General features: G+C 40.6%; 5 protein-coding genes across 12 annotated transcripts; 3 read left to right on the top strand and 2 right to left on the bottom strand.

Moving 5' to 3' along the window:
• The first annotated feature begins 136 nt into the window (after positions 1-136).
• On the top strand, positions 137-2336 carry LOC109967895 (uncharacterized). Of its 2 annotated transcripts, none has more exons than XM_020613786.1 (6): positions 137-229; positions 504-656; positions 750-780; positions 880-1094; positions 1255-1396; positions 2076-2336. In XM_020613786.1, the coding sequence occupies exons 1-6, from the start codon at positions 151-153 to the stop codon at positions 2299-2301; spliced, it is 846 nt and encodes a 281-aa protein (XP_020469442.1). In that variant the 5' UTR covers positions 137-150; the 3' UTR covers positions 2302-2336. The 2 variants fall into 2 exon arrangements, with proteins under 2 accessions (XP_020469442.1, XP_020469443.1); XM_020613787.1 differs by having other exon boundaries at positions 883-1094.
• A 203-nt stretch (positions 2337-2539) lies between these two features.
• tmem17 (transmembrane protein 17) lies at positions 2540-4436 on the bottom strand. The gene is made up of 5 exons (XM_020613788.1): positions 4212-4436; positions 3932-4035; positions 3400-3513; positions 3175-3318; positions 2540-3045 (listed from the first exon to the last, which is right to left on the bottom strand). Exons 1-5 carry the CDS (start codon positions 4324-4326, stop codon positions 2968-2970), a joined length of 555 nt encoding a protein of 184 aa, XP_020469444.1. The 5' UTR covers positions 4327-4436; the 3' UTR covers positions 2540-2967.
• A 270-nt stretch (positions 4437-4706) lies between these two features.
• On the top strand, positions 4707-9338 carry LOC109967894 (tripartite motif-containing protein 16-like). The gene is made up of 6 exons (XM_020613785.1): positions 4707-5804; positions 5901-5996; positions 7190-7435; positions 7545-7695; positions 7806-7871; positions 7951-9338. The coding sequence occupies exons 1-6, from the start codon at positions 5196-5198 to the stop codon at positions 8478-8480; spliced, it is 1698 nt and encodes a 565-aa protein (XP_020469441.1). The 5' UTR covers positions 4707-5195; the 3' UTR covers positions 8481-9338.
• Positions 9339-9880: 542 nt separating this feature from the next.
• slc15a5 (solute carrier family 15 member 5) lies at positions 9881-14931 on the bottom strand. The gene is given in 6 exon segments (XM_020613795.1): positions 9881-10062; positions 10167-10298; positions 10495-11035; positions 11127-11625; positions 13269-13491; positions 14436-14931. Coding segments are annotated over 6 exon segments (2031 nt in total). The 3' UTR covers positions 9881-9922.
• A 1932-nt stretch (positions 14932-16863) lies between these two features.
• LOC109967918 (ras-related protein Rab-19-like) lies at positions 16864-22621 on the top strand. 7 transcript variants are annotated; one of them, XM_020613824.1, is made up of 8 exons: positions 17424-17531; positions 17657-17815; positions 17908-18037; positions 18229-19106; positions 19649-19733; positions 20275-20463; positions 20900-21083; positions 21800-22621. In XM_020613824.1, exons 5-8 carry the CDS (start codon positions 19683-19685, stop codon positions 22072-22074), a joined length of 699 nt encoding a protein of 232 aa, XP_020469480.1. In that variant the 5' UTR covers positions 17424-17531; positions 17657-17815; positions 17908-18037; positions 18229-19106; positions 19649-19682; the 3' UTR covers positions 22075-22621. The 7 variants fall into 7 exon arrangements, with proteins under 7 accessions (XP_020469479.1, XP_020469477.1, XP_020469478.1 ...); XM_020613826.1 differs by having other exon boundaries at positions 20342-20463; XM_020613825.1 differs by having other exon boundaries at positions 18229-18445.
• The last annotated feature ends 1395 nt before the right edge of the window (positions 22622-24016 follow it).

A 24016-nucleotide genomic window follows, 5' to 3' on the forward strand; every position in this document is an offset into this window, starting at 1 on the left:
TTCAATTTTTATTAGTATAATGAAAATCTGCAAATTCCCAACTACTATTTGCAGTACTTAAAGCAGCTGAACACAATCTGTAATTTGGATTTTGATTTTTGGATGTTTTCTTTGCAATATTTTCTGTTTTAGGATAACGGTCTGGAAAACATGAGAGCTGTGTGCCTGCATGGCAGGGCAAAAGCATGTCCACATCTCAGCACCTACAGAGCTGTGTCATCTCGCACAGGTAATGTTTACTTTGGAAGTTCAGAATTTCTAAAAATTGTCCTCAAAGCCTTAGTGTATACTTCACCGCTACCATCACTTTTGTAGGTTGTCGTCAGTCATGTTGTCTTTTGACTTCCAAACAGGAAGGAGATTTGGTAGAGAATCATATTAATTGGTATTTTGTTGTTCAAAGTATAGACAGTCTCTTGAACATGAGGGCAGAAGTATTTAGAATCATCCGTGCATTAGGAAACGTCTTAGCAGTGAACAGTGTGTTTGGCTTGTTTTCCCAGATGTTCCAGGGATGGATACAGGACAGTGGAGATGCTCCTCTCAGCTGCTGCACCTAAGTGTTCTCATTCCACCGTCATCAGATTACATACATTCCAGCCGGCAACAGTATCACTGCCCCCGACAATCTCATGTCCCCTTTAAAGTCTACAGAGGTTTGTCAGCATGTATAGATAGAACTGAGTTAAACTTTCAAGCCTGTCTCAAACTGTAGCTCTCTTTTAGTAAATCCTGTCTCCCTCTTTCAGGGCACCCACTTTCTCTGACAGTGCCCCACAGGTAAGCCTCTCAGTAAGATTTGTATCCTTACCATTAGACGGCAGATAACTATATGTCTAGGTAAAGTCAGGTTCACTAAATGTCATGTCTCTTCTGTAGCAGGTCTTCCTCATCCTTGTGCATCAAGACGGGTCCAGACATTGTTCCTACAAAGCGAGTGGTGCCAGGTTTCACCACAAGGTTCACTGGCGGGAATCTGTTTAAAGAAAGACGGTTTTTACAGGTCTCAGAAGGCTACTTGGTCCCCGAGGATCCCCCCACCTCACACATAGATACAACCAAGATCAAACAACAGAATGAGGAACAGAAAGAAGGTTCCATATGCACACATATGAAATAAAATGTATTATTTTGTTGCATGAGAAAGTGTTTAATTTTTTTAATTTGCATAGAAAAAACTTTTTTATTTTTTTTATTTTTCAGATATCTAACCACACTTGTTCCTCTTTATGTCCCGATCTTTTCATTATTCAGTGGGACTGTCACTGTTGAGATGTATACCATTTGGAGAGCAGAACCAGAGAGAACTCGCTCCAGACATCCCCCTGAGACAAAACGAAGCCCGCAACAGTTCATCTGGGCTTGTGGTGAGCAGCACAGACCCAAGAGGAAAACGGTAAATTCACTTTTAATCTTGAGTCTTGTCATCTCTCATTCTGTCTTTGTTAAATGCTTGGGATGCCATTGCAGTATAAGTTCCAATATGTATATTAAGCCGATTTAGCCGTCTTTCCACTTCCACCAAAACCATCCCATACACACTGCAGCTGGCCAGCTATTGGCCCAGAATGCCTGGCCTTAATATGTGTTTGTATTTCGATTGCACATCATGAGCGTTGCTTTTGCAGAGTACATAATGGAAGACAACACCATGGTGAACGGACATCAACAGTAGGTGCACAACAGAGTAATATCTCTTCATTATGCGCTGCCATCTCCTTCTCCTTTTTCTTTTTTTAAAGAGGGCGGGTCTCTTTCTTCTGCTGAGACATTTCCTGTTGCTCAGATTTTCTTTCTGCCAGTCAGAATGTAGTGCCATAGATGCCTGGGATGGGGGTAGAGTGGCACGCTTTGAGGCTAGCTTGTAAGGTAGGCCATATATCACACTTTTCATCCCGGTTTCAGCCCAGGTGAGGTTTGTTTCTGAGAAAATCGAAACGCGTTAATCGTACTATGGTATAGGTTTGGAGCGGATCCTGGTGGCAGTGGAAAGACAGCATTTTTGTGCAGTGATGATAAGGATTAAACACTTTACTGAGGTCTTCTGTGCTCCTATCCTTTTTTAATTTCCTCAGACTATGCAAAGACACTTTGGGGAACAAAAAGCAAATGGGTGTTTTACCCTCTGTGACAAAACCTTCAGGTATCATGAAGTTGGAACTCCCACGTTCACAGAGTGACATGCTCCGTAAGCTTCAGGTTAAAGACATCAGGCAGTGTGACTTTGGAAGAGAAATCCAAAAAAGTACTGCTACAAAAGATGCAATATGTACAAGACTGTCACAGTCTGCCCCACTGTAGTGTACAATGTTTATTAAAGATGGATTCGTACTCTGTTCTCTGACCAATTGTGTGAACTTCTACAGGTGGATGAAGAGGAATGTAAATTTTTGCTAGAATTTCAACAGGTGTGTTAAACAATAGCTATACTGGGATAAAATTACTCTATTACCTCATTTACACAGATTGTACAACACAGGTCAAACTTATGTTATGTATATAGAAAATGAGTGAAACTGTAGTCATAGTCTTAACTTAGTGTTAAATGGCAATGTTTATTTGATATAAAATTGTATATCCCCTTGAAATTTTGCTACAATTATAAAATCTGTAAAAACTGGGGTTTTTTTGCCTGCTAATATGTGTTCTGCAATGTTGACTTTGATAAGGACCAGATTTACTAATGGCAAACCAGTAAGCGTACACCGACACAAGTCCATGATGCATTACATGCCATATAGATGATACACAGGCTGCCTGTTTATCATCAATTACAAAAACAATACAATTCCATGATCTTATAATGTGAATAAAATACAAAAATAAAGATGCGCATACATTTTTATCTTTAGTGGTCAGTCATGGATAGGAAATATCCCATATACTGTGCTTAATACACAAAGTCGCTGGCAGTACTGATGTATCCTGGTGTGTCCGGATGCGGCAGGGTAGTCAGAGCTTCAGATTTCAGTCAAACTGTCTGAGATGAAATTGGCTTTCTGTGTGTCTGACCATGTCCCGGAGTGCCACAAAACCAAAGACAGCCTGGTTCATTTGGGAAATTAAAACACAGAATAAAATAAATAAAAAATATTCAATAATATAAGCTGTATTTATATGAATGCATTGCTGAGACTGTATATGTAGTCTGTTTTAAGAGAAATGTAATCCTACCTGTGTGAGTATAAATATGGCAAGAACTATGTGAACGCCCCTCTCCAGGGGCTGTATGAGAATGGCTTCGTTGAAGAGCTGAAACAGGATTAGTGGAAACTGCAGAATGATGCTCAACAGCCAGAATCCTGCCAACTCGGGGACCTTCCACAAACACAGGTGAATTAGAATCTCTGCTCCATAGTCCCTGCCCTAATCTTTAGGTTTGTGTGAGTGATTTACCACCTTTTCTTGGAGGTTCCCAGCATAGCCAAGATAAAGCCTAATGGCCTCAATGAGAGTCATCACGATGAGAATAGTGACAAGGATGAACTTGTAGTAATCGGGCAAGGCAGGGTACTGGTATAAATGACAATCACAATAATGCAGTTAAATTGATGTGACTCATTCAAAAAGCCTTTTTTTGGCATGTAATTTGTTTCCAGGTCAAACCCTGACAATTAAAAGATAAGGCTGGTTAAATGTATACTTGCCCTTTCAGGAACTGTTTGTTCACTTTGCCAATAACTTTTTTTTTTTGTAACTGTTGATTCCTCTTGGGTAGTATTGTACTAAGGTTTGCACTTAAAGGTACTATATCTCCTAAAGTCATACATATTCTATAGTTTCCTTCCGATATACACTTTAATTGTAGTTATAATTAAGGGGACCCTTATGTTCATGTATATACAGTCCAATGATTTTTAAGACTTTAACATCATCAATGTGTAATATTAGCCCCGCTTTACTTTCCTCCTAACACAGTCATTTGCCTTACCTTGAGTTGCAGCATTACAATTTCACTGATCCACCACAAGGGGAAGAACCACATGTTAAAGTACAGAGACATCTGGAGGTGGAGACTTGACAGAACCCGCTTATCTGAAAACAAAAGCAACAGAATATACGTTGCCTAGATAAATAACCCACACTCCGCAGAGGCTACTGCAAGACTGTGATAGAGCTGAACAGCCCAATTCTGCCACTCCGGTCGTTAGTTAGCTACGTTAACATCAATGCTAATTCATTCCCAATGTTAGCGGCGCTCTTGAGTTTACCATGTGGCAAAAACGTGTCATTCTCTTTTGTGTGAGGCTGAATCCGGCTCTGGTCAAATAACACGTTTCGTGAAAAGTCTTCTAAACGTCTTCTGATAGTTTCCGGCAGGTCCATTGTGTAAAATGGTCTCTGCTAAACATAAACATAACTAGGAGCAAAACACACCGCCATGTTTCCCTATCTGTAGAGCTACTGAACGTTGCCTTCGTCTCCATGGATACCACAGAAATCTCGCGTTCCGTTCAAATCTCGCTTGAAAAGTCTTCTTTTCTCTGTTGATTCTTATTCATATAAACATTTTGAAGGTGTATAGTAATGTATGCATCTGCATTACTGTTTTTGTATTTTTTAAATACTTCTTACAGATGGAAAAAGTTTGCATAAAGTACATTAACCAAAACCCTTTGTGAAGAAGACTTTCCATGATGTGTTTCCTTCGTGTCCCCTCATTATTCAACAAGACAACACAATGACAAGAACTGAAAATTAAAGAAAATTTATTGAATACATTTTGGTTTACAGTACCTCTCTTAAATTGTTCAACAGTAAAATGCCAATGCGGGCATGGTGACTGAACGAAGACGGATGGCATTTATGGATGAGATGGCAAAGAATCGGAGAAATGATCAGTTAATGAGACAAGCATTCATTACCCCCTTCTTAGCAATTGCTGAAGCGATGAGCACGCGCGCGTCATCGCGTACGTTCGCGGGTTCAGCCGAGTTTGGCTTTCCCAAAGCGGATAACGACCATTGTCGATTGAAGGGTCATTTGTCCCAGTAGTTGCATCCCACAACCTTCAAAAGCCGAGGTGTGGCGAGTGTACATGGGTTTTCTGTTGAGAATAAACTTCTATGCTCCAGTGCTTCTGTTAAGTGTTTGTTAAGTGCTTTGTTTTTGACGCTCACACGGTGCCCTCCCACGAGAACGGTGTTCCAACAAACCACTCCTTCTTCAGAGAAACTGAAACTTAACTCGAGAAAATGGCTTACAATAGGGAACTGTTCGACTGCGCCATTTGTTTACAGTTACTGGAAGATCCAGTAACGACAGCCTGTGGACACAGTTACTGTATGAAATGCATCAATGCCTTCTGGGATACAAATACGGCGAGAGGAGATTCCACTGCGTGCCCTCATTGTAGGCAGACCTTCAGCCCAAGGCCTGTTCTGAAGAAGAACGCACTTCTGGCTGAACTGGTGGATCAACAGAGAGAGAAAACCAGTCGAAATGCTAATGCTGATGCTGATGATGATGATGGTGATGATGATGGTGACTCCTATGCTGCGCCTGGTGATGTGCAGTGTGATGTTTGCACAGGGAGAAAACGAAAAGCATGCAAGTTCTGTTGTGTGTGTTTGGCCTCTTACTGCAAGACTCATCTGCAGCCCCATGTTGAGGTGCGGCCTCTACAAAAACACAGTCTGATTCCTGCCTCAGCCAAGTTCAAAGAGAACATCTGTAGTCGTCATGACAAACTTCTGGAGGTGTACTGTCACTCTGATCAGCAGTTCCTGTGCCTACTGTGTATGGTTGATGAACATAAAGGACATGACACTGTTACTGTTACAGCATTAGAATGTGTGAAGCAGGTAATTCAGTTCAACTCAATGCTGGACTCATTTTTTTTCCATGTTTGTTTATTCTCACTGAAGTTCTGAAGAGCTCCTGGATTTGTATTTTTACAGAGACAACTGAAGAGGATGAGAGAGGAAATTCAAGACAGAGTGCTGAGTTCAGAGAGGAAAATGGCAAAACTGAACGATGCCAGAGACTCTATAAAGGTGGGTGTTATCCATATACAACAGCGGTATCCTTTTTCCTTTATGTATCAGTAAATCTGGCTTATTTTTAAAATAATCACAATGCTGTGTTTGGGTCGATTGTTGTTCTGTGGACATATGTGGTTTCCTGCAGTGCAATTTTACCTATCTATGGGACATGAATACCTCATATTTTTACTGTAAAGGTGTTTGAGAGGGATTATAGTATTGGTACATGCTGACTGTATGCAGGCACCAGCATGTATAATGGAAAGGATGGTGTAAGTGTGACCAGTGATTCTCGGCCTTTTTAGCACCTGGCCTCTTAACAAAGCAATAGTCTTAAAGCAGCAGGTCCACATTTTGGGTAGTACATATATTCATGAGGTAGATAAAAGGACTAATACCACTTGTCTTAATGTTAAATATGACGTTACAACCAGTGGTCTGTTGGCTTAGTTTAGCATAAAGTTGGGTACAGAAGTAAATGACTAGCCTGTTTGAAGGTGACCAAAGGGGCCTAGTAGTACCTCTAAAAGCTTACTAGTTAAATTGAGCTATATTTGCTTCCTCCAGGTGCATGTGTCCACAGGTTGAGAGCAATTTTAATAAAGGAACAATTCTTAAATTTCCTAGGCCTGAAATGTTTAAAAAGCACTTTTTATAAAGTGCTGAAAAAATGAATTTGTGTATCACACCTCCATGGGTCTGTCATCCAGACCAACAGCCTTTCCACTCTTCATTCTCCTCAGTCTTCCTCACCTCATCCTTTCTAATCTTTGCTACTTCTTGCTCTACAATATTCACCTCTTCCCCCTTCTTTCCTTCTCATTTTCCTCATTCATCAGTTCCTCAAAATACTCCTTCTACATCCCACTTCTTTCTAGCTAGCCTCTTCATCTGAATGCTGTCCTGTACTTCCTCATTCCACCACCACGTTTCCTTATCTTCTTTTCTCATGATTTATTGCAAATTATGTTTATTTTTCCTGGTTCCCTAGCCTGTTGGTAAACTTGCAACCCTTAAGATTTACTTAAGAGACTCACAAATTGGGAGCTACAGACCATGACCGCTATCACAGACTACAAAAAAAAGGCTGAATTTTGAGCCTGTGACATATTTTAAAAACTGCATAAACAAACTTGTAAAAAAAAGTTATCATTTCAGCTATATTGTTACAAAATGTTAGAGAAATGGTGCATGTTTTCTACAAGGATGCTGCGTGGGAGGTGTGTGATGACTTTGAGCGACTCTGTGCGGAGCACATTACTGTATACGTCCGGTCTGTGGAGAGGAAGTGCTGTGAGATGAGAGAGAAAGTAGGAGAAATGGAGAAAGCCGGAGTCGACTGGACCAACAGTCACCTCTGGCAACTGCAGCGTGAAGTGTCTGAACTGAGGAGAAAAGAGGATCAACTCAACCAGCTTTTATCAACAGAGGACCCCATTCAGTTTCTTCGGGTGAGAACATGCTTTGTGGCGCTCCAGTCTTAGTCTTTAAAAGTGTGTAACATTATGTTTGTAAAAATTTCACTATATTCAAAATTATTTTGTGTGTGTGTGTGCGCAGGATTTCCAGGCCCTAGGAGACCTCCCTGTATTTACCGACTCGCATGACAGACTTGACACATTAGCAGAGTTTGTCACTACACAAAAAGACAAACTTAAAAACATGTGCAACAAAGAAAAGAAATTATTCATTTGTTCTGGAAGCAATGTGTGTAAGTGTGACTAGTGTGTATCTCTAACCCTTATAATTACTCTGGGCTGGTCAGTCAGTTTCCTGTAATTGTATAAATGTACTGTAATGATCTGTTTCTCTTCATCACAGTGTTACGGGTACTGAGACAGCAAGAGGAAATAACATCAAGAACACACCTTTTGTTTGATTACAAGAGTAAGTGATGATAATTTCACTTTACATAAACATACATGAAGCGTCACCAGTTAAATGAGTATTTGATGTTTCCTCACAGACTCCAGGGTGGAGGTTGATCCCCACACAGTAGCAGCATGTCTTCACTTGTCAACTAGTAACACAATGCTGTCTTGGAGTGATAAAGACCAGGGTCATCTTGATCACACTAACAGATTCACCTACTATCACCAGGCTCTGTGCACAAAGGGCCTTGAGGGCAACCACTACTGGGAGGTGGAGTGGGATGGTGGCATTGTTGAGTTGGCTGTGTCGTACAAAGGCATTAACAGAAAGGGTTCAGGTAAAGACTGCTGCTTTGGCCACAATCATCTGTCCTGGAAATTAACCTGCTCCCCTTCTGGCTGCATGTTTTGGCACAATAACCTTCACAAAGGTCAGATTCCTCCAGCTACCTCCCGCAGAGTAGGCGTCCGCCTTGAATATGCAGCAGGACAGCTGGGGTTCTACAGTGTTTCTGACCCTGACAGGCTGACACTTCTGCACCAAGTCCAGACCACCTTTACTGAACCTCTCTATCCCGGGTTTTCTGTTGATTTAGGTGCAACACTGAAAATATGCAACATTTAATTCAGCCCGCATTGATAAACATTAGCTTTGGGACTGATTGCACATTTACATTTCATTTTTGATTTAATGATTCAGGGATAGTATGAAAATTTAGCTTCTGAATGAGACAGTTATGTACACAACGATTAATGACGGGCAGCATATTGGTTCATGATGATTATGAATGAAAATTGTGGAAAACAATTAGATTTTGTTTTTCCCCCCTCTTAATCTTTAAATTGTTTTTTGATTTTTATGGATGTAATTTGGATCATTAATTAGCAAATGTAAGGCCTGTTCATTGTCGGTGATAAATAGACTAAATGAAATGAATTTGGGAGATTGGAAAAACAAAATCATTTTACACACGTTGAGTCATGTCAGAAAAGCTCAACTGACTGACGGTTGAGAATAATTTAAGACTGTTCTTATAAATTTTAAAAAAATGTGCCAATGTATGAAATGAAATGTATGATGAAAGACCACTAGTTCAGCAAATTGTACTTTCATTTTAAGACTGAGTCATAACACTTTGTTCTTTGTGCTGTATGGAATAATATCCCTTAAAACTAGCAACTCATCACATCAGAGCACAGTTTAAAGAGTTTCTCAGTACCTTCTTGTATGTTAGAGGATCACAATGGAAACAAGCCATTTAAGCTTTATTGTTAACCCTCAACAGCTGTAATTGCAGCTGCGCTTGCGGTGTAATTTTAATGATCAGTCAAAGAAGCAGAATGACTTAGTTTGAATGTTGTAGTTTAATATACTAAAGTAAATGACCATGATTTGCAAATGATATACTGTTTACTTAATCTGCTATTATTTACATTTGCAGTTCAGATTTGATAACATAATAAGTGACATTTGATTATATGTACAAATAGTTCAGATTTGATAACATAAGTGACATTTGATTATATGTACAAATTCTGTTATTAGTTTGATTGTAAAAGAAAAAACTACTTTCCATGTAATTCATTTATACAATAAAGTCCGTACTTGCCCAGGTTGCAGATTGTGATATAGTTACATGCAGCGCCAGCGCCACCAACAGCATAAGACATAATGCAGGCAGTCATAAAATAGATTCGATGGAGGTGTAAGAGTGATCCATTGTGTTGTACAAGCGCACACAGGCCTTGTAATGCAGCAGCTTCTCAGTCAGAGGGCTGGTGGTTAGTGCTTTACCCTGCACACTCAGGTCTATATACCTGGACAACATCAGGGTAACAAGAACAGATGATACACAGAGAAGGTTTGTCAAACACTACAGTTTGTTTGTTTAATTGCTTTTTATATCCAACAAACATGCCTGCTGAAATCTGCCAGAAAATGCCTTCATAAGCTGTTGAAAATACACCTACAACTGTAATGGACCTGAACATGGGTCACTCATTGCAACCCATACATCCAAGTGTTCATTATGCAAAATGATAAGTCTAAGTGTAATGTTTTTCCACCTAGACCAGGCAGTTAGAGATAGTACTGTACCTGTGAGACGCACTCCAAAACACCAGGGTATTGATCATCATCAGTGCGGCCAGGAGGAAGAAGAACCTCTCCAGATTCCCATCATGCAGTGTGTTTGGGTAGAAGTTACCTGTAATCAGGTATCGCTGTGATCATATTTTTCATCAAATCCCAGTGTCACTATCATTTGTTATCGAAAGTAAACATGCAATTCATTTTTAAATGAATTTATACCTCCAGAGATAAAGTATGCCAGCTGAATGATGAAGGCTCCGAGAAAGCAGCCGCCTCCATAGGACAAGGTGAGGAAGTGCAGTGAGATCCCTCTGATGTGGCTAGGGGTCAGCTGAAAAGATATGAGGGAGCCTGCCAGAGAGGAAGTGACAGCTGAAATGTTTGATCGCCTTTCCTGTGGCTTATTTGTGAAATACAAGGCAGAATTACTGCCCAGGGTAAGTCAAAAACTGCCTTGGATTCAATAAACTGGAAGTATTTGGGAAGATTTGGGAAATGAAAGATCAGCATCAAATGAAATCACTGAGGCCTTCAGTCACTCACTCACATGCAGGGGTGACAAGAGTCTCAGCAAGACCAAGCAGGATGTACTGAGGTGCCAGCTGGAAACATGGCATGGACGACACTTGCAGAACTGTCCCAGACAGAGTCTGCTGCACCAGAGGGTAAGCCTTCCTCTGCAGCTCAGACAAACCTGCCACCAGGACTGACAGAGTAGCACATGCATGGCCTAGAGCTGGAAGGGGAGGATGGACAGGGTGGGGTGATGAGAGAGGGGGCTGCAGAGTGGGGGTTATGATTACAGGAGAAAAGAGGGAGGAGGAGAGAGGCACTGTTGAAGAGCAAGAGAGACAAAAATGACGTGTGCATCGGGGGAGTGTGCATGTGTGGAAATACTTACTGATGACTTTTGCAGGTGCTAGAGGTGTTTTTTCCATGGAGAGGTAGCAAGTTGTCACACACTCAATCAGCGGAGCTAAAAGCAGCAGAGGCAAGATGCTGATCACATTCATTGTACCGATGGGCAACAAGAGGTTGTTCAGGTGAAGGTTTGAGTTCATGGTCTGTATGTAGTAACCCGAGGGAATCTGTAGGAAACATATTCATAAACCTTCAGTCATATGTTAAAACACAGGAATAATTTTGATAAAATGACCCCTTATGTTCCCAGTGGTCTGCCTGTGTGATGCAGGCTCTGTACAGCAGCTGAAGCCCGTATAGAGGGAAGAGCTTGGCCAGGACTTTGACGTTCTCTACATGTGTCTCGCTGTAACGGCCTCCATTGTTCTCCTTGGCCCGGTCCAGCCAAGATGCTACATCTCCACTCAGATGGCGAGAGTGGAGGCAGCACATTTTGAAAGAGTTCAGGAAGACTCCCAGTGTGGTCCGTAAGGAATCACCTATGATGGAAACATGGAGGAACATGGCTGGCTTAATCTGATGTGATCTCCTAGTTTATGTGCAAACAAGAGAGAGTCTGAATACCTGTTTGTGTCTCTTTTTGTTACCTTTCTTGGGTTTGTAGGTGAGTTTGTTGCGCATCATGTGTATGGCGATAAGAGTCAGAAGCACAGAGGTGAAGGGGATAAGGAAGCCCAGGTTTTCAGCCACAGACTGCTGGATGTAAGCAATACCCAGAAACACAACAGTGGAATTCAGGTTCACCAGCCAGTAAAACCTAAATGTAAGGAAAACACATCTCACTGTTTGTCCTTCATTTCATTATGCATGAGGCATTAAAATGAGTTATATAGAAAAATTACACAGTATTTGGCAACACTTTTATAATTCAGTTCATGACTTAGTATGAATGTTATTGGTAAAATACTTATCCTACTAGTTCCTACTGGTATTTAAATGAAGTGGTAGAAAACCAGTCCACGAGAAGCAAGAATGAAATTATAGTCTTAAGTATTTTTGTAAATACTGGGTACACAGGCAGGTGTGTGGTATGTGGACAGTGCTGGAACACGTCTTTGTGTCAGATATCTCAGGGCACCGTCAGAGGTGTCTGTGGGTCGGAGCTGTTTTGTCAAAATGCAAACAGCATATCAGACTGGTATATGCTTTGGCTCATCAGTGTATATGTCCTTTACATGTCCTTAGTATAGAATACATATTAATAAAAGTCTACAGAAGGCTCGTTATCAAAAAGTTGTAGTGGAGAAAAACCATTTTCCTCTAATATTTGAATTATTAAGTATCAGTAAATGAAAATACTCAAGCAAAGTGCAGATTCCTCAAAATTGTACTTAAGTGCAGAAGTGCAGTTTCCACCACTGCACACTGCCGGCTGTAATAAATGCATGACTGTTCTCGTTTTTTAAACAACAGTAAGAATAAGGTAACACAGTTTGATAACACAGTATGATAACACAGTTTTCCTCAAATCTCAGTTTGATTTCTGGTACTTTATTCTGTAGCTGTACAGTATGTACAAAAATGCTTAGAGTATTTATTTCTTCTTTACTCCAAAATGGCCAGTTGTTACTTTCCTCATACAGTATTGTTTTCTTCCACTCTAGCACCAGCAGGAAACAGTATTTATTTTATTGGTACCTGATACATACTGTATATCTAAATTGCCTTTTTAAATAGCAATAATTTTACTATTACAGTGGCAGGAATTAATAATGTCAGTGTTGGCTGACTGGTCATACTGGCATGCCAGTCAGTCCAACACGTTTCAGATTATTTTCCTAATTTTGTCTGATTTTCAGTAAATTTGGTTTCCCTACTCCATAGTTTTTTGTTTATCTAGGTTGGGTATAATCACATAAGTCAAGTATTGTTAAACCTTGACTCACATTTTGGTGTATTACATAGACCTATACACATACTAAAGGACTATCAAAAGAGAATCTTTTATACATTCATTATCCCCAGAAGACAAATCCTTCTAGTCGCTTTCTCCCACAATCCAAACACATGCAGGTTGTGTTAAATGGAGACTCTGAAGTGCCTGTAAGTGTGACTGTCTGGTTGTCTGTCTATACATATCAGCTGTGCTACAGAGCAGCAACCTGCCTGGGGTGTATCCTGCCTCTTGGCCAATGTCAGCGGAGACTAGCTCCAACTACCCCACCACAACCTTCAAGTCTACGTGGGTATAGCTAATAGAATGATTTAGTGATCCTCCAACCTCTGCCACTAATGTGGGGTCAGAAGTGCACCTTTGTTTTCTAAAAACATACTGTATTCACTACACAGAATCACTGAATTGTAAAGAACTTTATGAAGTCTTAGATGATAATTAACATTATTAATTGATATATTGGTTAACCTAGTGAACAACTGTATTGAGAAGGCAACACCACCTACCAGCTGAAGAAAGAGAGGAGCTGGTGCTGGTTGTAGCCTTGCAGGCTGTAGGCTCCCATGGGACAGAGGATGGCCCGGATCCCTCCGATACCCAGTGCAGCAGCCAGGAGGCCAGTATAGAACAAGATCTGTTGCTCCCGAGGTTCCAGCTGGTGGGTTATGTGATGAGTGTCAATGTAGAAATCTTTAAATGGGAAGGCCACAACAGGCAGCATGGCTGTGCCTAGAAAGTACAGTGACAAGTGAAGTCACGGTATCTCCTTACAGCTCTACCATAAATGTGCTTTCACAGAAGCAGAGTCATGACAGTGCACCTATACAGAATTAGGGATACTTCTGAAATGAGCTCACACTAAATCTAAAGATTTTTAAGATGATCGTCCTTGTTCTGTTCACATATTCAAATAAATATTGTTCTCTTTTTATAACTGACATATTTGATCCATAGATTTGTAGATTTAATATTTTAAAAAGGAATGAAAGTACAACTAAAGCTACAGTATGTAACTTTCAAGATTCAATACTTTATTGCCATGTTGACAAGTTGATTGGAATTTAAGGTAGCACTAGCAGGAAACTCCAAATCAATCCACTGTGCTCCGCCCAGCACTCCCTCTCCCTGCTCCACTGTGCTTTACTATGATCTGCTACACTCTTCTACACTCTGCCCAGCTTGTCAGATATTTGTTGTTATGAAACCAAAATAAATGGCAATCTAACAAAACTTATCAATCAAGCAGAAATAATTGGAAATCTCTGAATGGTTAGAGGGGTCAATCCCAATCAAAACCTTTTAGAAGCTAATATCTCTGCACTGCTACTTTGTGCTGTTCAATGAGTCTGGGTCACAGGAGGCTTGGACAGCACCACTCCACATTAAGACAAATTTTAGAGCAGATTTCTACAACAAAAACATGTTGCATACTGTAGATTTAAAGCTGTAGTTTTTCTTGGCTTTGAAAACTGGATCATGGAAAAGCAAGAAAATACCTAAACATTTAAATATTTCATCACAGCAGGCCATTGTCTTGTTAAATCTAATTCTGATCTTACTTTTGAACAGGAATATACTGTCCAAGATACTGAATCACAATATAAATGAGTCATATAGTCTCAAAGCTTTCACATCAGACAACATGTATCAACCTTTGACCCATCATGTCTTACCAAGGAAATGAAGGAAAGAACACAAATAGAGCACCTTTGTCCTTCCTAAGCAAGTTTCAGCAAACCACCCAACCAGAACAGGGGTCAAGGTGCTGGTGCCTATAAAGCACAGGTTGACTGTGGCGGCCAGGTAGTTATCATAGCCCAGCTTCACAGTGCAGAAAAGAATCATGTTACAAACAATCCCAAAGAAAGTGAATCTTTCACACAGCTCCACAAGCAGCACACAGATGATCACTTGAAACTTCCTCGATGGTCTCTGGTCCGCACAAGTGGTCTGGGAGAATGGCCGCAGTTGGCTTCTGCCTTGTGGCAGTCTCTGAAGGTCTCCTGACACCATATCATCTGGCCAGCGAGCTGGCTGCTGGGCTGGCTGGATGCAGTCAGTAATGGACCCCACAGAGCTCTGAATGGGAACTCCTGCACTCCTAAGAGTAGCAGGGGGACTGCTAGAATTCATCACTTTGGTGTTACTGTGGAGGAGGCCTGGACTCATGTAGGATCAGACACACCTACCTGCTTTATGCATGTGCCACTGGCTGATTATCCTCTGGTGTCTCAGCCTTACTCAGAACTCTAGACCTTGCAGGGATCTGACACATTATGCAAAATTGCATCGAGGAGGAGTGATACGCAGGAGCTATTTAGAGAGAATCTCAGAAATATTTCAATAATTAACAAAAAGCCACAGACATGTTGGTGTTTTCTTTATTATAGTAATATACTGTAGCTGTCCACTGTTGGTCTATTTAATTTAGCAAAGAACAGAATTGTAGATTAAATAATAATATACAACTCAAGAACACACAAGGGACTAAGTGGTAGAAAATGAGTGAGAGAGAACACACAATGTTACCTAAGCAGTGGCCTTCTGCATTAAAAGACACCAAACACAGGTTTATTTAGTACTGCACATTATTACAAACACTTACAAAATGTCACAGTTCATTGTGAAGGCAGCCCTTCAATGTACCAGCTCATTTTGGCTCAACTGCTGGTAATTAGACTGATCATGTTAAATGGGAGTGAGACAAAGTGCATGGGCAGTTTAACTTCTTGGTGAGAGCTGCTAGATAGATAACAAGTGCCCATCTTTACAGCCTGGCAGTAAACTGATTGAAGCACCACCACACAGCATGTCCTAGGCCTGTAAAGAAGAGAATAACAGAATAACAAGTCTCAAAACCTCAGGAATTAATTGCCAGGAGTCTGTATCACCTAATAAAGTGGCCAGTCAGTGTACATCAGAAGTAGTGGTCAATGTTAATGTTGGATAAATATTTATGCTTTTGATGAATAGTCTATAACATAGCTGAGGCTCTTGTCACACAGTCCAAATAATGTTTGTTGTATAGACATATAACAAACAAGTGAACCTGAGGCAGGAAGTGAAAGTGTGAAGAAAGATGTCTGTGCAGGAGCCACTGTGAAGACAGGTGTGTCCCCACCAGCAATCCATTGCACAGTACAATTTCAAAGTAATTGGAGAATTAATATGTTTTGTGGCGTTATGAGTTACAAAATACGAGATTGATTTGTTGATAGACAGACTGCTTGACAGACAAAAATTAGTTATAGTGAAATGCAGAAGAATGCAAAAAAGTGCAATACAGGGCCAGACCTTTATGCCATAAAAACATGTTGATAATGTTCATAATGTGTGTTGAAGTATTTTCATAAAGACTGATATCTCTACAGTTTAACCTTTATCAGTAGTTGTTGTAGTAACAGCAGGCAAGTGGAATAGTGGGCTAAGCAATAAACATTAAAGAAAAAATGTTATTTGAGCTATGAGGGCCCTGTGCCCCTGTAGCGCTTTATGTCTAGCAATGCTCCTGCTAAATGTTTGAGGTATGCTGAACGGACAAAAGTGTGCCGTAAAAAGGCGTTAGACGTCACTATGGTTACAGAAACAGCGTCCAGAGTTGAGGGCGGCGGCGTGGTGTATCATGGGAAAAAGTTGTTTGCAAATCAGTTCCAGCATTGGATAAAAGAGGAACATTACAAGGAGGCTTTTCTTCAAATATATACATAAAAGTAAGTTAGTAAATATCCACAAATCGTCCAGGGTTAGCAAGGGACCCTGCACACACACCGTGTAGTTAGCGGTTTAAACGCTCGGGTCGTGGTACGTTACATGCTATTTAAAGCCAAGTTTACTAACTAGCGCTAGCTAAAGTGCCAACGTTAGCCCCACTTCGCTAACTATGAAAACAAGCTTTAACATGAACCGTGCTAGTTAGATATATTGTGCCTCAGTGCATAGGTTGTATGGGTTTATTTGACATTAGTTGAGAGCCAGGAACTATCCATAACTCATGGAAAACGTAATATTACTGACAGTCGACATTGTGTGTTTTGCAGCAGGCATCGACTATCAATGTCTGAAAGGAGGATGCCAAAATGTCCTGCCTCTGCGTTCAGAAAGAGTTACACACACCCATGGGCTTAGTCGACGGCGTTCTGTCCGACGACGAAGACACATTTTCTCTGCTTTCTCCTATATATCATGACAGTTTTGACAGCGACGAAGAAGATCTGGAACACAGCCCAGCTCAGCAGACTTCACCCAGGCAGAGCTTTTCTCCAGTCAGGTCCTGCTGAGTTTTTAAAGCTTAAATAATCCTTGAACCGAAAGAAACACCGTGGACTTCATGATTCAGCAGCATAGAGTAGAATATGTATCATTGTTTTGTTCTAGATGTGAGCTGCCAAAAACACCCGAAGAGCAGATGTTCAGTGCACCCTTGCAGCCTGCAGTCTCATCTACTCTGAGTGCTTGGGAAATGTGGCTGGTGAATAAAGCCAAAGAAGACCGTCTCAGATTGGAAAAGAAAGCAAAAGAGGCAAGCTGGTGTTACTTTTCATTTCTGTCCTTGTAATGCAACAGCAGTATTTTTTCTGCCTTTCCTTTGTTTTATTGAGTACTACTATTTATTACTGAAACCTCTTAGAGCCTCTATAATTTTTTAATATCCTGTGAATTAGGAGCATATACTCAAAGAAAAAAGGGATCAACAAGAAAAGGAGCAGGAACAGAAAAGGTCTGTCACAGAGGAGAAGATCCAACAGTGGCTAAAGATGAAAAGAGAACAGGTACTGAACAAAATTTTTAAACTCAGTAAAATCATAGTTTCTTATAATATTGTGTATGGACACACTAAGACTACTGTTATCAGCTATTGTCATTTTTGTAATCTGGTTTCTTTTTAAAATTTCAGGAGAAACACCAGCAACTGGTAAAACAGAGTAAAGAGGAGGAGGAGGTACAGAGGCAGCAGAAGAAACAGAGGGAGACCGAACAGAAGGCTCAGCAAAAGTACAAAGACTGGTTGCATAAGAAGAACCAGGAAAAAATAGAAAAAGAAAAGAAAGAGAAAGTAACGTGAAACATTTACAGTTTCTATAACATTAACAACAACAAAAAAACAGCCAGGCCTTAAGAGATTGATTTATTGATTTATTTTGCCAGGAGCAGGTTGCCCTCAAGGAGGAGCAGGAGAAAGAGCGCCACAAGAGGGCAGACAAGAAGTTTAAAGAATGGCTGGCAAAAGCCAATGAAAAAAGCAGAGCAAGCCCCAAGTCACCTTGCTACCCAACAAGTAACTCACAACATTTAACTGATAAAATTTGTGTGGTTTTTCATGCAGTTTGTCATCTAGGGTCAGTAGCAAAATCACTTTTTTTCCATGTTGGTTTCAGACTGCTTTAAGTGTAACCGTACTGTAGCCTATTCATTTGCCTTTCTGATATTTGTTATGTGTCTGTTTTGTATTGGCTCCATTTCCTCCAGGTCCCTATGACAAATCCTACCCATCACCCAGCTTCTACAATCCAGTCCCATGGAAACCGATTCATGTCCCTCCTCCACAAACATCATTGACTAATACATGTGGCAAGAAACACCAGAAACAAAGAAACAACCAACAAAGCCCTGGCACTGCTTTTAGATTCAGAAATACTGTGACTGCAGCACAACTGCTGCAGAGAAGATGACACAACATACTGTGGTAATGTAGCTTAGTTATGGTTCATATATGATTTCATCTCCAGTCATCCACACTACCACAGCTTCTGGACAGGTGCTCTGCTGAATCACAGAAGTATTTCTGCTCTGTAATGTGGTGGCAGTAATTAAGACATGATCCTACATGTATGTCTAAATTTTGATGGAGCAGTTATAAAGAGATGCACTAGCTTGAATTTCAAGTGTGAATCTTCGTGTTTTGGAATGTTTACATGATTTTACAAAGATGTTTATAATTTGTTCTGATACTTTAATCTAAAAGCCTGGATCATTTTTGGATTATATAATCTAATCAAATTTTTATTACGATAAATATAGTATAATTATTTTAACTTGTGCTTGTCTTATTTGTTCCACACTGAGTGGTCAACAAACCCACATTTTATAAGGCACCAGCTACACATGACCACACAATAGAAAGAAGGTGGTTACTTGTCACAGCCAAAGATAGACCCGGCTTGGTCAAGTGCCCCTCACACTCTCACATTGTTCAGTGTCCAGCTGTGCCTTGTTCTTCTGTGGGCTGAGATGACGACAGAAATGAATGAGGGGGTGGAGAGAGAGAATGTCTGACTGATTAGGATTCAGAGCAGTCTGTTCATTCTGTTATCATCTCACTGTGATGTCAATGTATGAAGCCTGAGGTAAAATGATTTCAATTACACTTTATACTAGAATAACCATCTTGCGCCACTTCCATTGTATTTGTGTTGTGTATCAGTCTTACTGTTCACCCCTTTTTGATGTTGTCTGCTGTGGAATGTGTTAGTTGAGAGTAAGCAGTGAGGGGGCTGATAATGAGGACGCAGTGGTTATGTAGAGCATTTTTAAACCTTATAGGGTCCAAAGGACAGCTCCTAAGACAAAGGCATCAAGTATTTACATTCTGTCATGAAGAGTTAAATCGCGGGAGTGGTTTTAACTTTTTTTATTTGCTCAGAGGCGTTTGCACATTGAGCCTTGTAAGCAAAGCCTGTCTTCATAAAGACTTGTGGTTCAGTTCAGAGTCAGCCACCAGCACTTTGGCTCTCTGTGTACTTATAAGTTGGGAAAGTATGGTAAGTATTAAGATGTTAATCATTTAACAAGATATAGCTCAGTCTTGTCTAACATCTTATCTAACACACAGTGTTTTTGTTAATAAATGATGTCTAAAGTGACTGAGTTAAATTTCTGCCTCTTCCAGTGTCCTAGCCTAAATAGAAAATCCATATCCCAAGATGCAGTGGTGTAAATGGGCTGGCAGTTGGAGGTCACGCCTACCAAGACAGGTAGGAGGCATGTCTTAAGTTGCTCCAAATGAAAGTGATTGGGGGAAAAAGGTAGAGGACAGAGTGACATCCTAAAGGGCAGGAGGACACACTGAACTTGCGTCTAATGCTTCAAGAATGTCGCAGAAACAGACATGGAATGAAGTAGAGAATGAAGAAATGCACATTTTGGACGCTGACTTTCATGTGCTCTCCAGGAAAAAGGAAATTTAAATAATCTACTATGGGATAATTATGTTCATTTTTGGAGTTGCTTTCTATTGTTTGTGAATGAGATTAAAAATGACAGAGGAAACCAGCTATTGGAATAAAAGCTGGATTTAGCAGTACCATTATTCCTAATCGTGAGTGTTCACCTGGATATTCACGGGGAGCCACATGAACTGTCATTCTACAGCTAGTGTAGTACAAAGAAGTACAAAAATGTGCCTGCTGTTTCTGTAAATAGCCTCAGTTGTTATTGACACAACTTGGAAGGCCTCAGATCCAGTGTTTCAGCCTGGTTGTGTTTTGTGTATATATTCCTCCCCTCACCATGCAGTCGACAGGGCCGGAGATTGAAGACTCTTTTGACTTTCTTTTTAAAATCATCCTCGTTGGGGACTCAGATGTGGGGAAGACCTGTGTGGTCCAGAGCTTCAAGTCAGGCATATTCACTGAGAAGCAGCAAAACACCATTGGTGTCGACTTTACCGTTCGTACCCTGGACGTTGATGGCAAGAAGGTGAAGGTAGGTGACGTGCATGCTGTTCTTTTTTTTAAATTTTTTATTTTTATTTATTTTTTTTGCTTTCTTTTTATTCAGTTGTGTTCTCAGGTCACAGCTGCTAATGCTCAGTCATTTCACACACATGAGGTATTAGTATGTGAGCTGTGCCTGTGGATTTAGTCTGGTCTTAAAGCAAATATTTCCACTGCTTGTTTCAGTTAATCAATGTTTTTTCTTTCTTTAGGGAGCGGCTCACGGTCTCTTTCAGTGATACCATTTGTGTGTTAGCTTTCTGGGTGTGTTAATTTGGCATGGGTGTTTTGTTATGCTAATTAGTTTGGGATAAGCATTGTTTCAAAAGGACTGATTACTTTTGAACAGAGCATGTCTGATTAACTTAACATTTGTAATCATCTAAGTCATATTGGATTGATTTGTGTTGCATGTGTTATTGCAGATGCAGGTATGGGACACAGCAGGACAGGAGCGTTTCCGCACCATAACTCAGAGCTACTACCGCAGTGCCCATGGGGCCATGGTGGCCTATGACATCACACGACGTGCCACATTTGAATCTGTTCCCCATTGGATTAGGGAGGTGGAGCACTATGGAGCTGCCAGCGTGGTACTGATTCTTATTGGTAAGCAGAATGAAATAAAGTTGGTTTTATGTTTGTTAAGCTTAAAGACACATTACTGGATTGTACTCTTATCTATGAGATCATCAGTGACATCACCCTTCATTAGTTAGGCTGAGTCTCTTTTCTTCAGCAGGTTTGGTCAAGTTTGGATTTGTGCTCATGTTAACTACTACCTTGACTTCCAAGTATCTATTTCAGACTCTCTGCTCACCTACTTATGAGTTGTCATTTATTTCATGTTGGCAACATCAGGTGGCGCTGACTTAGGTTGGTGGGAGGCAGGTCCTGTGGAGATTTGGTTATATCAGCTGTTGCTCACCATAACATGGAGCTACAGATCTGTAGAGTGAGAAACAGGATTTCTATATTCAGATGAGAGGCCCAATGCGTTTTTATTCAAAGCAAACACAATATATAGATTGATGATTGATTGAGTGTCAGCAAAACTGAGGATGAACAAATGTGAGGATTGAGTGCTTTTCTTTACAGTATATTTACACACAATTTTATTATGTCATCATGGGCTCTGGGAAGCTTTTTTTATGTTTTATAGATAAAATGAGTCAAGAAAATATTTAGCAGATGTATCGATAATAAACTAACCATTACTTGCAGTTCTAGTTGTTGCCGGCTTGGAAGATTTGTCCCTTTTATAGTGTTGACCTGTGCTGCCCCACTTGTTTAACAACTGTTTTCTGTTCTGTTCACCACTGCAGGTAATAAGTCAGATCTCCACTCTCAGAGGCAGGTGTTGTTTGAGGATGCGTGCACCCTGGCTGAAAACAACGGTGTGCTGGCCGCCCTGGAAACTTCAGCCAAAGAGGCTCAGAACGTGGAGGCGGCTTTCATCCTTATGGCCCGGGAGCTGCTGGCACGCAACGGCATGACCATGATAGATGAAGCCTCTCAAGATGTGTCTCAGTTCATGTTGAGTAACAGCTCCCACCCGGTCCATGGTACTGTCTCTTCAGATAGAAAGTGTGGATGTTGAGCGGGCTGATAGATTGTTTAAGACTCATTAGAAAAATTGTGGAGGCTTAATGGTGATGTGTGTTTAAAAGGTTTCTCCACCAGGAAAGAGGTTATGTATATTTACATAAGCTTATTAAAAGGAGAAACTACATACAGTGTGTTGCATTGTAGAAGAAAATAGTTTGTTTAATATTGGTGGAATCAGTGTAACAGGTTTTAAATGGTGCAGTCTGTAATATTCTTGTGAGGATAGCTGCTGCTGAATGTGCTTTACAGACCACATCCCTGCTAGAAAACGGAACTAAGACTGTACTACAGCATACAGTGTTTTCACTCGACATACAATTTTTTGTGTTGGATCCTTTTTAACTGCTCTTTCATACACTACGGAACATCAGATTGCCACAGTTTTAAGACACCTGCAAATCAAACATCATACCTGTTAGTGACAAATATAGCCAACCAGCACTTCACTCATTGTGCCATGAGTATAGCCCCAAAAGTTGGGATGTATGTAAAATCAAAACATATTTTTTAAATCATCTGTGTCTTGGATTACATTAAACACAATGCAGCAGCACATAATTTAATCAATTTTATTCTCTGTTCAAAATAAACACACTTCAGTTCTGATGCCTGCAGCATATTCCAAAAAAAAAAGGACAGTAAAGCATTTACCACAGTGAGATGTTGCCGCTCCTTTTCACAACACTTAAGAGATTAAGAGGGGCTGAGGACACCAAGTGATTAAATGTGTCAGGTGTCATTTTGTCCCATTCTTCCTGCAAACAAGTCTTAGGGTGTGTAACAGTCCTGGGTCTTCATTGATGCAATTTACATTTCAAAATGCGCCACACATTCTCTACTCGCACCCTATTCCTCCACAGCCAGGCCTTGGTCATGTGTGGAGTATGAGGGTTGCAATGTCATGTTGAAATATACATGGGCGACCCTGGAAAAGATGTCGTCTTTAAGGCAACGTGTTGCTCCAAAATCTGTGTAGTTCAGCATTAATGGAGCCATCACAGAAGTGTAAGTGACCTTTGCCAAGGCACTGACACAACCCCAGACCAGGACAGACCCTGGTTTCTGGACTTGTTACTGGTAACAGTCTGGATGGTTCTTTTTGTCTTTGGTCTGGACCACACGGCGTCCATTCATTCCAAAAGAGACATGAAATACTGATTCATCTGACCACAGTACACGTTTCCACTGTGTGATGGTCCGTCCCAGATGCTTCTGAGCCCAGAGCAGTCGGCTATGCTTCTGGCCACTGATGACGTAGGGCTTCCTTTTGGCACAGCACAGTTTTAAGTGGTATTTATTGATGTAACTACATATTGTAGTTCCTGACAAAGGTGTGCCAAAGTAATCCTGAGCCCATGTGGTTATATCGCTTATGGAAGAGAGAGGATTCTTGGTGCAGTGCCGTCTGAGGGATCAGAGAGCAAGGTCATCCAGCTTAGGCTTGGTCCTTTATGCACTGAGATCCCTCCAGATTCCTTGAATCTTTTAATTATGTTCTGCACCGTAGAAGGTGACGTATCCAGATCCCTTCCTAACTTTCTTTGAGGAACATTATTTTTACACGTCAATGATTTGCTCATGCACACAGTATGTTGGCAAACTGGTGGTCCTCGGCCCATCTTTGCTCCTAAAGGGCTCGACCTTTCCTGGACGCCACTTTTATACCAAATCATGATTCTAATCAGCTGTTGACATCACCTGTTTCAAATGGAATCATCATTTCATTGTTTTACCTCATTACTGGCCCTGAAATGTAACAGTCCCAACATGGAATGTGTTGCAGCATCAGAATTGAAATGAGTGTTTATTTTGAAACAAAAACAAATCTGATGAGGTATCACATCAAATAATGTGCTGTTGTATTGTTTTCAGTGTAATACAGAACATGATTTACACATCGCTATTTTCTGTTTTAATTTTGATTTTACACTGTT

This window comes from Monopterus albus, unplaced genomic scaffold (assembly GCF_001952655.1).
Source record: "Monopterus albus unplaced genomic scaffold, M_albus_1.0 scaffold138.1, whole genome shotgun sequence".
NCBI classification, from domain to species: Eukaryota; Metazoa; Chordata; class Actinopteri; order Synbranchiformes; family Synbranchidae; genus Monopterus; species Monopterus albus.

Bases quoted from the DNA above. Each gene is read 5' to 3' on its own strand.
- LOC109967918 (XM_020613821.1), top strand. From the start codon at position 16,878: ATGGGCTTAGTCGACGGCGTTCTGTCCGACGACGAAGACACATTTTCT. The intron at 17,282-17,423 runs GCAAGCTGGTGT...CCTGTGAATTAG, and splicing joins TGGAAAAGAAAGCAAAAGAG to GAGCATATACTCAAAGAAAA. The intron at 17,816-17,907 runs GTAACGTGAAAC...TTATTTTGCCAG, and splicing joins AAAAAGAAAAGAAAGAGAAA to GAGCAGGTTGCCCTCAAGGA.
- tmem17 (XM_020613788.1), bottom strand. From the start codon at position 4,326: ATGGACCTGCCGGAAACTATCAGAAGACGTTTAGAAGACTTTTCACGA. The intron at 4,036-4,211 runs GTAAACTCAAGA...TTTTGTTTTCAG, and splicing joins TGACACGTTTTTGCCACATG to ATAAGCGGGTTCTGTCAAGT. The intron at 3,319-3,399 runs GTGGTAAATCAC...TGTTTGTGGAAG, and splicing joins CTGGGAACCTCCAAGAAAAG to GTCCCCGAGTTGGCAGGATT.
- LOC109967894 (XM_020613785.1), top strand. From the start codon at position 5,196: ATGGCTTACAATAGGGAACTGTTCGACTGCGCCATTTGTTTACAGTTA. The intron at 5,805-5,900 runs GTAATTCAGTTC...GTATTTTTACAG, and splicing joins CATTAGAATGTGTGAAGCAG to AGACAACTGAAGAGGATGAG. The intron at 5,997-7,189 runs GTGGGTGTTATC...GTTTTCTACAAG, and splicing joins ATGCCAGAGACTCTATAAAG to GATGCTGCGTGGGAGGTGTG.
- LOC109967895 (XM_020613786.1), top strand. From the start codon at position 151: ATGAGAGCTGTGTGCCTGCATGGCAGGGCAAAAGCATGTCCACATCTC. The intron at 781-879 runs GTAAGCCTCTCA...TCTCTTCTGTAG, and splicing joins TCTCTGACAGTGCCCCACAG to CAGGTCTTCCTCATCCTTGT. The intron at 1,095-1,254 runs GTTCCATATGCA...TTCATTATTCAG, and splicing joins GAATGAGGAACAGAAAGAAG to TGGGACTGTCACTGTTGAGA.